The sequence below is a fragment of the Stegostoma tigrinum genome, chromosome 15, assembly GCF_030684315.1.
Source record: "Stegostoma tigrinum isolate sSteTig4 chromosome 15, sSteTig4.hap1, whole genome shotgun sequence".
In the NCBI taxonomy this organism is placed as follows: domain Eukaryota; kingdom Metazoa; phylum Chordata; class Chondrichthyes; order Orectolobiformes; family Stegostomatidae; genus Stegostoma; species Stegostoma tigrinum.
This window is the reverse complement of record NC_081368.1, coordinates 15,562,604-15,579,290: the sequence shown is the minus strand read 5'-3', so window position 1 is coordinate 15,579,290 and position 16,687 is coordinate 15,562,604. Positions and strand designations below refer to the sequence as shown.

Here is a 16,687-nt window from a genome sequence, read left to right as displayed (position 1 = left end):
ATTCTTTTCTTTCAACACTAAAATCAAACACAGTGGAACATTTAGAAACAGAATTTGAAATCAATTTCTGTGTTGCTGGTCTAGTTCTGCAACTAGGACACTGCTGTACCCTTAATGTGTATTAGGGGTATCTGCCAACTGTACGAGAGGATCTCTCGTTCTGTGGACTGCATTGCAATTGTAATTTTTGCACAAGTATAGCAGTAAGTTTTAGAATTCCAAGTAGTGACATTCTTTATTTCAACAAAAATAAACACATGCTGTACAATATCATCTGATGCATTTTTGTACAGACTTAATCATATTTTGTTAGTATACAACATTTAATCTGGTTAGGAATATATTTAATGCAAACACAGGATTTTGAATTTTTTTTTACAAAGCACAGTCCTCTGATGAGGTCCACATCAGCATTTCACTTGTGATGACTGTTGTACAAGAGTTTAGACAATGGCACAAAAACAGGTCACTTTATTACTACAATTAGAAAAACTACCAAAACAAAACATCTTGCTTTTTTATTAGTTACTGTTAGAATGCATATTAAAATGGTTTGGTTTGTAGGCCAATAATTTTAAAGGGAATGTGATCTTAACTGAACTGATCCCACACAATTCCTGCAAAATTCAATCTTCAGAATTTGTAATGTCCCATTCAGTTATTGCTGCATACTTTTGCTGAGGCACTGCACCCGCCAAGTGCTCTGTCACATTTACAAGAGGCAAGCAACAAGACTGACCAGAATTAACTGCTTAACCTTACAGTATCCATATGCAGTGTAAACTGGTTTGGTGATGCACATCTTTCTGAACCAAAAACATTGCTAGAAGCTCAACCATAGCTAAATACAGGTTAGCTCTGCGAGAATGTAGTTTAATGAGACGGTGAGATGTTGTAAATATTGAGCTGGTTTGGTCAAGCTGAATGCATGTTTCCCTGCTGTCCCACCCACAACTTAATTTCTGCAGCGCAAAGGCCTTTTCCTTCTCCTATAAAAGGAATGAGGGAAAACACTAGTTACACATTTTCAAATTATCCTGACTGAATGGAGTAGCTTGATTATCAGACTAAGTTGTTCTGCCTTGGCTGGGACAAGTCATGTTATTGTAGTTTTACAATATTCAGAGCTCAGTGCTGATGGACCTCCCTCCACATCTTCATTTCATGCCTCACCACAAAACACCTGTCAAACTAATAAGACTGAACAGTTGCAATAATTGTGCCCTCCCCACCCCGCAGAAATCTTAGTCAAAGGTTTCAATGCAATGTTGTTGCTTGATCAATTCTACAAAAATAGATCTCTCCAAACTGCAGAACTTTACTCCTTTGCCAACTCTTTAGCCTCTTTTGCATCTTTTGTATCTTCTTCATCCGTGTATTCTGTGGGCTCCTCTCCCGGTTTCAGAAGTTTTCCGACATAATAGTACTTCTCTGAAAAAGGTTAAGAGGAAAGAAAATGATTAAAAGGCATTCCAATTTTAGGAAGTCTTTCAATAAACATGCGATTTAAGAATGCTGACACACGCTTTAGTTCCCATTGCAGTGTGCTCCCAAACAAAGGGTGAAATCTCACTTCGCTCATCTCTCAATTTCTGTTACATCACAGCACGGCCTATACTCAGGCATGTGTTTGGAAGGACAACAACCCTACTTTATCCAGACCTGCGATCAATTTCTTCTATACTGATCATGCCAAACCAAGTGTCAAGAGTTGGATTCTAGTAACATCACACCAAGGACCTATGATTACCAGACTATACCTACCACACTTTGAAAAATCTAATAAGGGAAGAATCAAGTAGCAGCAACAGAGTGCGAGGGTACAAAATGATCACTTCACTCACTTACACTACTACATAGTCACAGACAATTTCGTAAAATTAAAATTCTGCAGCCTTTTCTTAAACAAAAGGGATTAATTTCATCTGAATTATAAAATATGGGACAAAATAAATATAATCTGCATAACTATGGACTGTAGAAGAGGTTTTAAATAGAATAAAAAATACTTTTTAGAAAGGGATAACAGACTACGAAATGCATTACTGTAGTTTGTTGTTTGTCTTGTTTGCACTGTTTCCTAAAAAGCCCCAGAAGTTACAGCGCATGCACAGAGCAGATCAGGTTGCGGATGCTCCTGTGTTCCAGACACCATGGTGTCCATTTCAGAGACAGTAGTGCACCTGTGTGTGGTGGTATGAAAATGTGTCAACAGGACTTGTGTAAGCCAGAAAAGGTATGCTACATGTTTGGTTTGTGGCTGGAAACACGGAAAAGAGTCTCCAGATGTACTGTGGTTAGCAGGCTCCAGACAGCAAGTGCCAAGAAGGCAGAAAGTCCCTGATTCTGAACGGAGACAGAGGAGCACCAACAAGAAAGTGTCTCAATACAGCTAGCGGCTGATTGCTGTCCGAGGAGTTGTTCGGTAGTTCACATAACAGTCAAGTGTGAAGGAAGCCCATAACCGTACTTGCTTGAAGCTAATGAAAGATGGTGGAGCTAGGAGAAAACCAAGGGCATTAACAGCTTTATGAAGCCAGTTGTCTGTGAAAGAGCTAGAATTGTGCCTGAATAGATGCTGGAGGGCAGCTTGAGAACCCACTGGAATGCAGTGTCAGAGGAAGAGATCAAAATACCAGGACATGAGCAGCTATTGAGGCAACTCACGACATACTTTGAGGGTTTTTCAAGGTACACCGTAGTAAAGGAGACTGAGTTTTTAAAGACTTCTTGTGACTCACAGTAACCAATCCCACTTTAAGTGCATGTGTCCTAACTGAATTATTTGCTATGCCCTGCAGGATATTTGACCACAGTTTGTTGTTAACTCATATCTATCTTATGTTAATTCTGGATTGTGGAGTACAAGTTGTCCGTGTATTACATGCAAGATATACGTTAGACTGATTTACTTTCCTAACTCTGTAGGTAAAGATTAACATGTTTCTTATAAATTAAAGAATCTTGTGACTGTTGTAGGGCAGGTATTTGGGTATGGCATGAGTTAACCTTTAAATCCACATGAACTTCCAGCTGGGATTAGAATTAGGTAGAGTTTGAGGTCACTTCACAAGCTATTATCATACAAATTTTTCAAGATTCATTTTCATTTATTCTTACTCAAGAAAGTAGTCAGGTTAAAAGAAAAGTTAGTTAAACTGTACAAACATGCACAGATGTTGGTGCAGCAGCCAGACAGAGTTTCCGTGAAAATGCAATGTGGTTGAACTAGCATTAACCCTGAAGCTTTAGTTAGAAATGGAATGTGAGGATGATCCTGTCACCAAGAAAAAGAAACAAAGCAGTAGGGTTTACTTAAGGATAGGAACGAAACACAGGCTTTGGGGATGAGCTAGAATGGAACCTCGGACGATAGAGAGTGGTGAGACAGGGTAAAAGCTGACTTGCCACTTTTGGAATTTGAAAAAAAACAAGGGGCCTGTCTAATACAGACCCTTTTGGAATTTGAGTAATGCACTATGTGACTAATAACACATAAACGTGTGATGAATTTTCATTGAATCAGAGTGCTACGTTACAACTTTTTCTGGGCAACGTTGGCTCAATATACGGATTGTTGACCTGTACCTAAAACTCCTGATATTATTTCCCAAAATAATTTACTACGACATGATTTTATTCTCTTAGTATGACCTGGAATCTCAAACTTAGTCACTTTAAATTAAACACATCATAACATAATATGGCATTTTCATCTGGGATTTAAGAGAATCCAGATTTATATTCACTCCTAGGTTACTCAGTTGTAACTGGCAGAAGTGGTTTTACAGAGTTGTACATCCCAAACAATGAGAAAAAGAGTCTATCACACCAAGTGAACAGGAGAATCATGGATGTCAAAATAGGGGGCTCCATTTTTCACTCATTGGGACTGCCTGACTGTCAACTCAAAGCCTCCACCTTCTGACTCAGAAAAGATTAATCAAGGTTCACTTTATCACTGTTAGTGACTGAAGCTGAAATCTTGTCAATATTTAAGGTGGAGTAAAATATGCGATTGTAATTTGTATGGAAATCTTGGCAGAACCTTGAAGTCAGAGTGAGAAACCAAGCATCAGAGTCACTAACACAACATGCTTATCAAGTTCCAGACCAAAACTGAAAGGCCAGTGTGCTTCATTTTCACAAATTAATTAGTATCAGTAAAACTTGCTGGTATCAAAAGCTTATGTTGTTGCGATGAGCTGCAAAGTACTTTTCTCTAATCAAAACTTGCAAGTGCAGGTAATGCCAAATGCATTGAGAACAACACAGCTACATGAAAACAAAATATACATGATGTGTTTGTATTAGAAGCTGGCAAGATTAACAGTCTACTTTTTCTGAAGTTTGCCGAAGAGGCACTACTTGTTAGAGATAAATTATGATTATGAATTGCTTCATAATCTCTTCTGTGGTACAGGCTTTTAATCTTTACTGCACAGAGACTTCCATCTTCAAATGGACTCTAACTGTTAGGAGGTGTAATAAGAAGTCTAAGGAACCTAGGCACGAATTAAAATTCAAACTATTTTCTGAATGCAGCAATTTCACCACTTGCAGCACTGACCTTGGTACTTATCCAAACTGAATACATTATTCTGTTACATACAAGAAACAGGAGCAGGAATAGTTCGATCAGTCTTTTGAGCCAGTTTTGCCATTCAATAATAATCATTCATCTTTGTTTCACTTTCTTACGCTATCCCCACATCCCTCCAATCCTTTAGTATCCAAAAATGTAAACCTTTTCTATACTTGCCTCCTCCGTGACGCTGGTTGTAACATACGTGTCTTCATCAATAAACTGCCACAGGCAGGGGAACTGACTAATCAAACTGAAAGCAAGTACTACCTGATTGTAAACCTCCACAAACAAGATTCTACAGCATTAAACACAGTGGATCAAAAAAATTCGAAGAGCCAACTGACAATTTTGTGTTTGACTCTGCATTGAAGGTATCTGTAAAACAGATGATTTTTTCTAAAAGACTGTGGTGACAGAAAACATCACGCAGAGGTTTTATAGAAATAGTTGTACAGCCGGACAACAAAGCAAATGAAATTCATTCTGAGATTCTTCCTCCTTACTGCATTTCCATGGATTCAATACAAGAGATGAATCTCTCCTGGCCTAAACAATACAAGTGAAAGTTCAAACATCCATTATCGTACAGTGAGAATACTTACGGGTGAACTGCATCTCCCACTCCTGAAGACTTTCCAGCTGCATTGCATTAAGATCAGACAAGTCATCGTATTCGTCCTTCAATGCCTCCTTATCCAGGCAGAATGTAGCAAGGCCTCTTGATGCATCTCTTCCAGCAAATACGCCATAAGGACCCTCTAATCAAAAACAGTATTTTATTAATGCAATAATGTCCTTCAACTGAAGTTTCAACTCCGTGACGATTCTTTTCTTTAAAAAAGTACTGGGACATGGGAGAAACTCTCTCATGGAAAACAAAGACACACTACTTGGTAATTAAGTTGAGCTTAACTGCGCTGATTAAGTTCCTTTTCAGCTTACAGGACTTTGAGAATGCCAGTGTATATCAAAGCATAATCAAGTGATCTAGAAAGCACTGGATTAATTCACTACCATATCACATAAGAACTGAGCAAACCAGGCCTCACTAAACACCCAGTACTTGGGAGGAAGGCCAAGATCCAACTCTCTAGAGTAATTCTGGCAGCTGAACCAGAGGTATGAAAGAACATGAAACACGCTTCAAGGAACAGAAAGCTTAAAGTAAAATTGAACAACTGAATGGGCTGAATGATGTAAAGTTCAAATATAAAACAATGCAGGAGCTTAACTGACCAACAGTGTCATGAGCTAAGCACAGAGCATTCATCACCACAATGCAATGTGCACATTCGCACATTCTCAGACATACTTTGGTAAGATGTATTTTCACTTTATTTATTTCCCTTCCAAAACATTCACTTTAAAAGAAATATAAAAGCACTACTACTGAATGCAGTTTGAGCACTGAACTGTAGTAGATAATCTAACAGTATGCAAAATGTGTACTCACTTTTGACAGAGCTCTGTGCATTTACGGTTTGGAGCTCCTGCTGTGACAGTTTCTACACATGATAATAAGCATTAACGGCAGGAAGAAAGGAACAGACTTGTCTCCTGTGAGGCAGACCACCCGTATCCCACCCATTCCACTCTTTAGCAAGAAGGAATGTTTTGCTCTAGTTTAATATCAAAAACAACTGACAGGAAGAAGAGATAATGGGAACTGCAGATGCTGGAGAATTCCAAGATGATAAAATGTGAGGCTGGATGAACACAGCAGGCCAAGCAGCATCTCAGGAGCACAAAAGCTGACGTTTCGGGCCTAGACCCTTCATCAGAGAGCTGATGAAGAAAGAAAGATGAAGAAAGAAAGAAACAGGAAGAAGAACCTACTTTCCTTTTAAAAGTGCTGATTAATCAATGAGTGGTTTTTTGCACAGTACATTATTAAATAACAAGAATGACCTCATTTTCAACCCTCAGTCTCTGCTGCATCTCAGCCAGATCAGAACTGAGGATACAATTAGATTCTATGTCCCAGACTTGGCAGGGTGGGGTGGAAGAGGGAGACAAACAAATCAATGTGTAATTCTATAAAATTAAAGATTACACATGAGAAAGAACAAACTATGCCACATAAAATAAGAGCTCTTGTCTGATCTCTCCTGGACCATTTTGTCCAGTTCTTCTCATCAACAAAACAAATCACATACTCAAGGCTACACAGAGATCTATCAAGGTTAATGCCTAAGGTTGGAACACTGATTTGAGAGTACTGAATAGATACATCTGTGCATATTAAATGCTGAAAGCAAGAATATCAGCAGGGATAATTTTGAGCCATTAAAGATAGTAAATTAAATGGCCCTAAAGTACACACATCACAGTATCCAACTGTATCTGCACTTGGCATTTTCTCCTTAGAAAATAATTCAGGTTTTCATCTCCACCAGGCTATATTCCACAGTTTGATCAATTTCTCACAGCCTTCCTGATATCACACCAAAATTGGCGTTCACAAGGTTAATCCTATCCACAATCTTCTAAAAGAGCTAAATCCACAAAATTCAATGTTGCAACATGTCAAAAGAAACCCAGGCGGGGTTTTGCTTCAGTCACTATTTTGTCCATTTTCCAATAGCCAATGACGTAGGGATATTACACATCATACACTCCCTTCTGATGGGAGTGAGTGGTCGAAGGAAAAGTAAATTACAAAATTGCTATTATAATCTAAAACGGTGAAGAATACTGGTATTATAATCCGTCTGCTCGGATACATTATGATGCAGCTCTCAAACAGGTGGGACTTGAACCCTAATCTTCTGGTCTAGAGTTACGGACACTACAACTGTGCCACAAGAACTGACCATGAGGAATATACAACTAGAAGGGGACGTAACTAATTGAACCTTGGTGGAGTTAACAAGTGAAGCTAAGGGAACGTCACAAGGACATCAATCAGGATGGGGTGGAGGGGATGCTTTTGCAAGTTGGCCTGTTGCTTTCTTTGCAGATTAAGGTTGTGACATTATGCAGCCAAAGCTAGAGAAATATCCAGATCTGAAGCATGCAAGACAGGCTTTGATAATGAGGTCCAACTCCTGGGTGTAATTAACTTATTCCTACGCACGTTAACATGTTGCATTTTTTAAGCTGGATGATACTTTTGTTGATTCTTCCAGTTGACATTTTAGTAGACTTTGCAATTGCAACTGTTTGCCACACCTCAATATCTGAAATTGTATGTAAGCATGTTGAGACATATCAACATGTCAGACTAACTGGAGAAAGTTTCCTCCCAGTTTGTCTGTATTATTTCAGTCAGAAGTAGGTCATAATACTTCACCACCATAAAGGCGTTTGCAGTGAAAAACACACATCTTCAAAGCACCTTGAAATTAAGTGGAATACAGTCATAAATTTCATATGATAATTAGTTGAGTTGTTTGGGTATTGTTTACAAGTCAGGATGAATTTTTAGCTATGGCCTGGATAGTCATGAAACAATTTAATATTCAGAATAACACCTACATTGAGGCATTAATTCCACTAAATGCTCAAAACTACCGGCACTTTCTGGTCATAGAGAACTATTGCTTAAAAAGTCACTGTAGAAAATTCACTGAACTACCATTACAATATTTTCAAGCACTGCCGTTTGTTTTTGCTTAGTGAAGGAGCAATATTTGCCAGGAACTGAGACACTGTCAGATCCTCTACACAACAGCAACAGACAATCAAAGATCAGATGACATTTTGCAATTCACAGTTAATGTGTAATGAAACTCTAACAACAATCAAAGACATACCAAGTTTATGTTAGAGATAATGGGAACTGCAGATGCTGGAGAATTCCAAGATAATGAAATGTGAGGCTGGATGAACACAGCAGGCCAAGCAGCATCTCTGATGAAGGGTCTAGGCCCGAAACGTCAGCTTTTGTGCTCCTGGGATGCTGCTTGGCCTGCTGTGTTCATCCAGCCTCACATTTCATTATCCAAGTTTATGTTACCCACTTTGACATAATTACAATCAAATATGGCTTTCCAAAGGATAAGACCCTGATAGTGACTGTCTCCTATCATCTTCATTTCCACGTACTTTCCACCAAGTTTAAGAGAACCCTTGAATGACAGAACTCTGCTCTTAAAAAGGCAAACTAAAATTACAAACTGTCAGCTCTGCTTTGGAATAAAAGATAGGATCTAAATTTAAAATTACATGAATAGTAGGTTGGTTACACATTTAAGTAACTACATTAATGTTCACAAAGTTTGGAAGTGATTCCTTGGGACAGTCTGCAATAAGTAATCAGAAGCACAGCACAGCCAAGATTTTAGAAGCTATTCAACAACAAAAACAGTTTTCAAAAACAATTCCTTCTAAATGTAGGTTTTCTAAGCAACAGCACAGAGGTGGGAACAATGTGTTCCAATACCCTTTCGGCAGGAATCTGCTGACTGGTGGTGCACTAAGTTGTGAATAGGTACAGTAGTAGTGCAACACATTGAAATAAATGCCCATATCCACAAATGATTTCTAACCCTTGTTGAGTGAAAGTAATTTTGGAAGAACTTAATAAGAAAGCATCACAAAAAACCAAACAAGATTGTTTATTCACTGCTTAACTCCAGACACCTGTTTTCTAACAGAATTTCAATCGAGCTTAATGTTGAGAAATCTGCCCAACTACTTCAGAACTCTTTTACAGGGGTATATGGGTGTGTGGTGGGGGCATTTCTGGTCATTTATCCCAGACTTTTTGTCAACTTTCTTAGACATTCCTAAATTTCAACATACTCCACCACTTGTTTGCTTGGATCAACTCTTAATTCATTTCATATCAGAATTCTTTACAGAGAATGACATCTATGTCAAACTGGGATGCTAGAACTGCTAGTCCTCTGGGCAATGTTGCACTGTAACTAGAGGTTTATAATGCAGCATTACCTTGAAGCTTACAAGCGGATAGCGAACTCCAGCATGATACATGGGTCAAGGAAGGAGGGCATTAGCAGAAAAAAAATTGAAACTTTAACCAATCAAAGAACTAACTTGCTGGTATATGAGATACATTATGATGGTAGTGTGCATAAACGCAAGGATTTTTGGTACACATTTTTGCCATCACAATGCTTAGGAAAAAATGCAAACAACTTTTTGAATATCAAAACAAATTCTAGTTGGTACTACTGAATGAGAGCTGGGAAAGTGGGCAGAAATGCTCACTCAGTGAGGGTGCTCCACCTCACAAAAACCAAAAGAACTATGGATGTTGCAAATCCGAAACAAAAACAGAAGTTACTGGAAAAGCTCAGCAGGTCTGGCAGCATCTGTGAAGAAAAAAAATCAGAGTTAATAGCGACCGTTCGTCAGAACCCTCCACCCCATGATGGGTACAGCATCATGATTCACATTTTAGTTCCACCCACTCTATATCAAGTAACCCCAAAGAGGTAAGAATAACAACAATTTTCCATGTCTGTATGATATTTTAAATTTACAAATTGCCCCACAATCACATGGACGTACGAGGGAAGGGATAGTGAGCGAGGGCAATAGTGGGGGGGTGAGAAGGAGTGGTGTGGGCCGTGGGGCGGTGTAGCGGATGAGAGATGGGAGTGGGGAGAAGAGGTGGGAGTGGGGCGGGGGGGGAAGAGGAGAGGTGGGAGTGGGGGGGGGGGAAGAGGTGGGAGCGCGGGGGGGGGGGAAGAGGAGAGGCGGGGGGGGAAGAGGAGAGGCGGGGGGGGAAGAGGAGAGGTGGAGGGGGGAAGAGGAGAGGTGGAGGGGGGAAGAGGAGAGGTGGAGGGGGGAAGAGGAGAGGTGGGGGGGGGGAAGAGGAGAGGTGGGGGGGGGGAAGAGGAGAGGTGGGGGGGGGAAGAGGAGAGGTGGGGGGGGGAAGAGGAGAGGTGGGGGGGGGGGAAGAGGAGAGGTGGGGGGGGGGGAAGAGGAGAGGTGGGGGGGGGGAAGAGGAGAGGTGGGGGGGGGAGAGGAGAGGTGGGGGGGGGGAAGAGGAGAGGTGGGAGTGGGGGGGGAAGAGGAGAGGTGGGAGTGGGGGGTGGAGAGGAGGTGGGAGTGGGGGGGGAAGAGGAGAGGTGGGGGGGGAAGAGGAGAGGTGGGGGGGGAAGAGGAGAGGTGGGGGGGGAAGAGGAGAGGTGGGGGGGGGAAGAGGAGAGGTGGGGGGGGGGAAGAGGAGAGGGGGGGGGAAGAGGAGAGGTGGGGGGGGAAGAGGAGAGGTGGGGGGGGAAGAGGAGAGGTGGGAGTGGGGTTGGGGGCAGTGGAGATGGATTGGGGGGGGAAATGGGGATGGGGGGGGAAATGGGGATGGGGGGAAATGGGGATTGGGGGGGAAATGGGGATTGGGGGGGAAATGGGGATTGGGGGGGAAATGGGGATGGGGGGAAATGGGGATGGGGGGAAATGGGGATGGGGGGATTGGGGGGAAAAACGGGGATGGGGGGAAAACGGGGATGGGGGGAAAACGGGGATGGGGGGAAACAGGGATGGGGGGAAACAGGGATGGGGGGAAACAGGGATGGGGGGAAACAGGGATGGGGGGAAACAGGGATGGGGGGAAACAGGGATGGGGGGAAACAGGGATGGGGGGGAAATGGGGATGGGGTGGAAAGGGAGGATGGGGTGGAAAGGGAGGATGGGGTGGAAAGGGAGGATGGGGTGGAAAGGGAGGATGGGGTGGAAAGGGAGGATGGGGTGGAAAGGGAGGATGGGGTGGAAAGGGAGGATGGGGTGGAAAGGGAGGATGGGGTGGAAAGGGAGGATGGGGTGGAAAGGGAGGATGGGGGGGAAAGGGAGGATGGGGGGGAAAGGGAGGATGGGGGGGAAAGGGAGGATGGGGGGGAAAGGGAGGATGGGGGGGAAAGGGGGGATGGGGGGGAAAGGGGGGATGGGGGGGAAAGGGGGGATGGGGGGAAAGGGGGGATGGGGGGGAAAGGGGGGATGGGGGGGAAAGGGGGGATGGGGGGGAAAGGGGGGATGGGGGGGAAAGGGGGGATGGGGGGTGAAAGGGGGGATGGGGGGTGAAAGGGGGGATGGGGGGGAAAGGGGGGATGGGGGGGAAAGGGGGGATGGGGGGAAAGGGGGGATGGGGGGGAAAGGGGGGATGGGGGGAAAGGGGGGGATAGGGGGAAAGGGGGGGGATAGGGGGAAAGGGGGGGATAGGGGGAAAGGGGGGGATGGGGGGAAAGGGGGGGATGGGGGAAAATGGGGGCGAAATGGGGATCGGAGGGGAAACGGGGATGGGGGGGAAACGGGGATGGGGGGAGAAACGGGGATGGGGGGAGAAACGGGGATGGGGGGAGAAACGGGGATGGGGGGAGAAACGGGGATGGGGGGAGAAACGGGGATGGGGGGAGAAACGGGGAGGGGGGAGAAACGGGGAGGGGGGGAGAAACGGGGGGGAAACGGGGATGGGGGGAGAAACGGGGAGGGGGGGAGAAACGGGGAGGGGGGGAGAAACGGGGAGGGGGGGAGAAACGGGGAGGGGGGGAGAAACGGGGAGGGGGGGGAATGGGGATGGGGGGGAAATGGGGATGGGGGGAAATGGGGATGGGGGGAAATGGGGATGGGGGGAAATGGGGATGGGGGATTAGGGGGGAAACAGGGATGGGGGGGAAAACGGGGATGGGGGGGAAAACGGGGATGGGGGAAACACGGGGATGGGGGAAACACGGGGATGGGGGAAACACGGGGATGGGGGAAACACGGGGATGGGGGGAAACACGGGGATGGGGGGAAACACGGGGATGGGGGGAAACAGGGATGGGGGGGAACAGGGATGGGGGGAACAGGGATGGGGGGAACAGGGATGGGGGGAAACAGGGATGGGGGATTGGGGGGGAAATCGGGATTGGGGGGGGAAATCGGGATGGGGGGGAATCGGGATGGGGGGGGAATCGGGATGGGGGGGGAATCGGGATTGGGGGGGGAAGCGGGATGGGGGGGAAATCGGGATGGGGGCAAGTCGGGATGGGGGCAAGTCGGGATGGGGGCAAGTCGGGATGGGGGCAAGTCGGGATGGGGGGGCAAGTCGGGATGGGGGGGCAAGTCGGGATGGGGGGGCAAGTCGGGATGGGGGGGGATGTCGGGATGGGGGGGGATGTCGGGATGGGGGGGATGTCGGGATGGGGGGGGATGTCGGGATGGGGGGGGATGTCGGGATGGGGGGGGAATGTCGGGATGGGGGGGGAATGTCGGGATGGGGGGGGAAGTCGGGATGGGGAAATGGGGATGGGGAAATGGGGATGGGGAAATGGGGGGGAAATGGGGATTGGGGGGGAAATGGGGATGGGGGGGAAATGGGGATGGGGGGGAAACGGGGATGGGGGGGGAAATGGGGATGGGGGGGGAAAACGGGGATGGGGGGGGAAAACGGGGATGGGGGGGAAAAACGGGGATGGGGGGGAAAAACGGGGATGGGGGGGAAAACGGGGATGGGGGGGAAAACGGGGATGGGGGGGAAAACGGGGATGGGGGGGAAAACGGGGATGGGGGGGAAAACGGGGATGGGGGGGAAAACGGGGATGGGGGGGAAAACGGGGATGGGGGGGGAAAACGGGGATGGGGGGAAACACGGGGATGGGGGGAAACACGGGGATGGGGGGAAACACGGGGATGGGGGGAAACACGGGGATGGGGGGAAACACGGGGATGGGGGGGAAACAGGGATGGGGGGGAAACAGGGATGGGGGGGAAACAGGGATGGGTGGAAACAGGGATGGGGGGAAACAGGGATGGGGGGAAACAGGGATGGGGGAAACAGGGATGGGGGAAACAGGGATGGGGGAAACAGGGATGGGGGGAAACAGGGATGGGGGGGGAAACAGGGATGGGGGGGGAAACAGGGATGGGGGGGGAAACAGGGATGGGGGGGGAAACAGGGATGGGGGGGGAAACAGGGATGGGGGGGAAAACAGGGATGGGGGGGAAAACAGGGATGGGGGGGAAAACAGGGATGGGGGGGGAAACAGGGATGGGGGGGAAACAGGGATGGGGGGGAAACAGGGATGGGGGGGAAACAGGGATGGGGGGGGAAACAGGGATGGGGGGGGAAACAGGGATGGGGGGGGAAACAGGGATGGGGGGGGAAACAGGGATGGGGGGGGAAACAGGGATGGGGGGAAACAGGGATGGGGGGAAACGGGGATGGGGGGGAACGGGGATTGGGGGGAACGGGGATTGGGGGGGAACGGGGATTGGGGGGGAACGGGGATTGGGGGGGAACGGGGATTGGGGGGGAACGGGGATTGGGGGGGAACGGGGATTGGGGGGGAACGGGGATTGGGGGGGAACGGGGATTGGGGGGGAACGGGGATTGGGGGGGAACGGGGATTGGGGGGGAACGGGGATTGGGGGGGAACGGGGATGGGGGGAAAACGGGGATGGGGGGAAAACGGGGATGGGGTGAAACTGGGGATGGGGTGAAACTGGGGATGGGGGGAAACTGGGGATGGGGGGAAACTGGGGATGGGGGGAAACTGGGGATGGGGGGAAACTGGGGATGGGGCGGGAATGGGGATGGGGGGAATGGGGATGGGGCGGGAATGGGGATGGGGCGGGAATGGGGATGGGGGGAATGGGGATGGGGGGAATGGGGATGGGGGGAATGGGGATGGGGGGAATGGGGATGGGGGGAATGGGGATGGGGGGAATGGGGATGGGGGGAATGGGGATGGGGGGAATGGGGGGGGAAATCGGGATGGGGGGTAATCGGGATGGGGGGGAAATCGGGATGGGGGGGAAATCGGGATGGGGGGGAAATCGGGATGGGGGGGAAATCGGGATGGGGGGGAAATCGGGATGGGGGGGAAATCGGGATGGGGGGAAATGGGGATGGGGGAATGGGGAGGAAATGGGGATTGGGGGGGAAATGGGGATGGGTGGTAATGGGGATGGGGGATTGCGGGGGAAATGGGGATGGGGGGAAATGGGGATGGGGGGAAATGGGGATGGGGGGGAAATGGGGATGGGGGGGAAATGGGGATGGGGGGGAAATGGGGATGGGGGGAAATGGGGATTGGGGGGGAAATGGGGATTGGGGGGGGGAAATGGGGATTGGGGGGGGAAATGGGGCTTGGGGGGAAACGGGGATGGGGGAAATGGGGATGGGGGTGGGGATTTGGCAGGGGTTGGGGTAGGGGGTGGTGGTGTGGGGTGGGGGGAGGGAATAGAATAAGTCTCCACAAAGCTGCCTCGCTCCGCCCGCGGTCCCTCGGGACCCTGGATCCGTACCGTGTCCGTAGAATTTCTTTCCTTTGGTGACATCGAAGACTTTGCTATTGACGGCGATGAGGATCCGCGGGTTTTTGTCGCCGTCATATTCGCGCATCTCGGCCGGGGTGAAGTCCCTTCGGAGCCGGGGCAACTCCTCCTGGCGATCCACCGGTTCGCCCTCGGGCGGCCGATCTCCTCGCACGATCTTATAAAGTAGGAAGAGACACAAGAAGAGGAGGCTTACGTTCAGAGGGCTTGTAAAGATCTCCTGCAAAACCCCAGGGCCCACTGAACTCTGTACCGCTTCGTCAGCCATCTTACAGTCGCCAGAATGAATCGGAGGCAGTGCGACGACCGCGCCCCCTACCTTGGAGGTCCACGAACAGCGAACTCTATGCCTCCCTCTAGACTGGAGGACCAGATAATGCGCACACTACACCAACCTCTATCTGGAGGACGAAGAATCGTGCACACTGCATTACCCTTAATCCTGGAGGACAAGGAACAGCGCATTCGAGACCTCCCTTTAATGCCGCGTTGCTGATGTCGGACTGGGTCAGAAATCACAACACCACGGGTTATAGTCCAACAGGTTTATTTGACAACACAAGCTTTCTGACCCTCACTCCTACTTCAGATGTTAATGAGAAGTAGTATCAGGCACAAAATTGATAAATTTATAGATAATAGGAACTGCAGATGCTGGAGAATCTGAGATAACAAGGTGTAGAGCTGGATGAACACAGCAGGCCAAGCACCATCTCAGGAGCAAAAAGCTGACATTTCAGGCCTAGACCCTTCATCAGAAATGGACAAGAGGAAAGGGATTCTGAAATAAATAGGGAGGGGGGGCGCGGATCGAAGATGGATAGAGGAGAAGATAGCTGGAGAGGAGACAGCCCAGGTCAGAGACAGGGATGGAGGCAGTAAAGGTGAGTGTAGGTGGAGAGGTATGGAGGAGATAGGTCAGTCCGGGGAGGACGGACAGGTCAAGGGAGCGGGATGAGGTTAGTAGGTGGGAAATGGAGGTGCGGCTTCAGGTGGGAGGAGGGAATAGGCGAGAGGAAGAACAGGTTAGGGAGGCAGGGACGAGTTGGGCTGGTTTTGGGATGCCCTCGGGGGGAGGGGAGATTTTGAAGCTTGTGAAATCCACATTGATACCATTGGGCTGCAGGGTTCCCAAGCAGAATATGAGTTGCTGTTCCTGCAACCTTTGGGTAGCATCATTATGGCATTGCAGGAGGCCCAGGATGGACATGTCATTCTAAGGAATGTGAGGGGGAGTTCAGATGATTCACGACTGGGAGGTGCAGTTGTTTGGTGTGAACCAAGGGCAGGTGTTCTGCAAAGCGGTCCCCAAGCCTCCGCTTGGTTTCCCCAATGTAGAGGAGGCCACAATGGGTACAGCAGATGCACTATACCGCATTGGCAGATGTGCAGGTGAACATCTGCTTGATGTGGAAAGTCTTCTTGGGGCCTGGGATGGGGGTGAGGGGCTGGTGTAGGGGCAGGTGTAGCACTTCCTGTGGCTGCAGGGAAAAGTGCCGGGTGTGGTGGGGCTGGAGGGGAGTGTGGAGCAGACAAGGGAGTCACGGAGAGAGTGGTCCCTCCGGAAGGCAGATAAGGGTGGGGATGGAAAAATATCTTTGGTGGTGGGGTCGGATTGCAGATGGCAGAAGTGTCGGAGGACGATGCATTGGATCCGGAGGTTGGTGGGGTAGTACATGAGAATGAAGGGTTTTTTTTATTGTGGGGAGGGGGTGTGAGGGATGAGGTGTGGGAAATGTGGGAGAAACTGTCGAGGGCGTTCTCCACTACTGAGGGGGGGAAGTTTTATTCCTTGAAAAATGAGGACATCTCAGATGAGTTCTGAGAAAGGATCACCCCACTCGAAATGTTAACTCTGTCTTTTCTTTCACAGAT

The 16,687-nt window shown here is 48.1% G+C and overlaps 1 protein-coding gene across 1 annotated transcript; it reads right to left on the bottom strand.

Annotated features, from left to right (window-relative positions):
- Positions 1–208: 208 nt before the first annotated feature.
- Positions 209–15,113, bottom strand: LOC125459050 (membrane-associated progesterone receptor component 1-like). The gene is made up of 3 exons (XM_048544974.1): positions 14,783–15,113; positions 5,191–5,346; positions 209–1,431 (listed from the first exon to the last, which is right to left on the bottom strand). The coding sequence occupies exons 1-3, from the start codon at positions 15,078–15,080 to the stop codon at positions 1,319–1,321; spliced, it is 567 nt and encodes a 188-aa protein (XP_048400931.1). The 5' UTR covers positions 15,081–15,113; the 3' UTR covers positions 209–1,318.
- Positions 15,114–16,687: the final 1,574 nt, after the last annotated feature.

Excerpts from the sequence above, each read along its gene's own strand:
- LOC125459050 (XM_048544974.1), bottom strand. The coding sequence starts at position 15,080 with ATGGCTGACGAAGCGGTACAGAGTTCAGTGGGCCCTGGGGTTTTGCAG. Across the intron at positions 5,347-14,782 it reads AAAGAAATTCTACGGACACG|AGGGTCCTTATGGCGTATTT; the intron begins GTACGGATCCAG and ends GTTTTTGATTAG. Across the intron at positions 1,432-5,190 it reads GTGGGAGATGCAGTTCACCC|AGAAGTACTATTATGTCGGA; the intron begins GTAAGTATTCTC and ends AACCTTTTTCAG.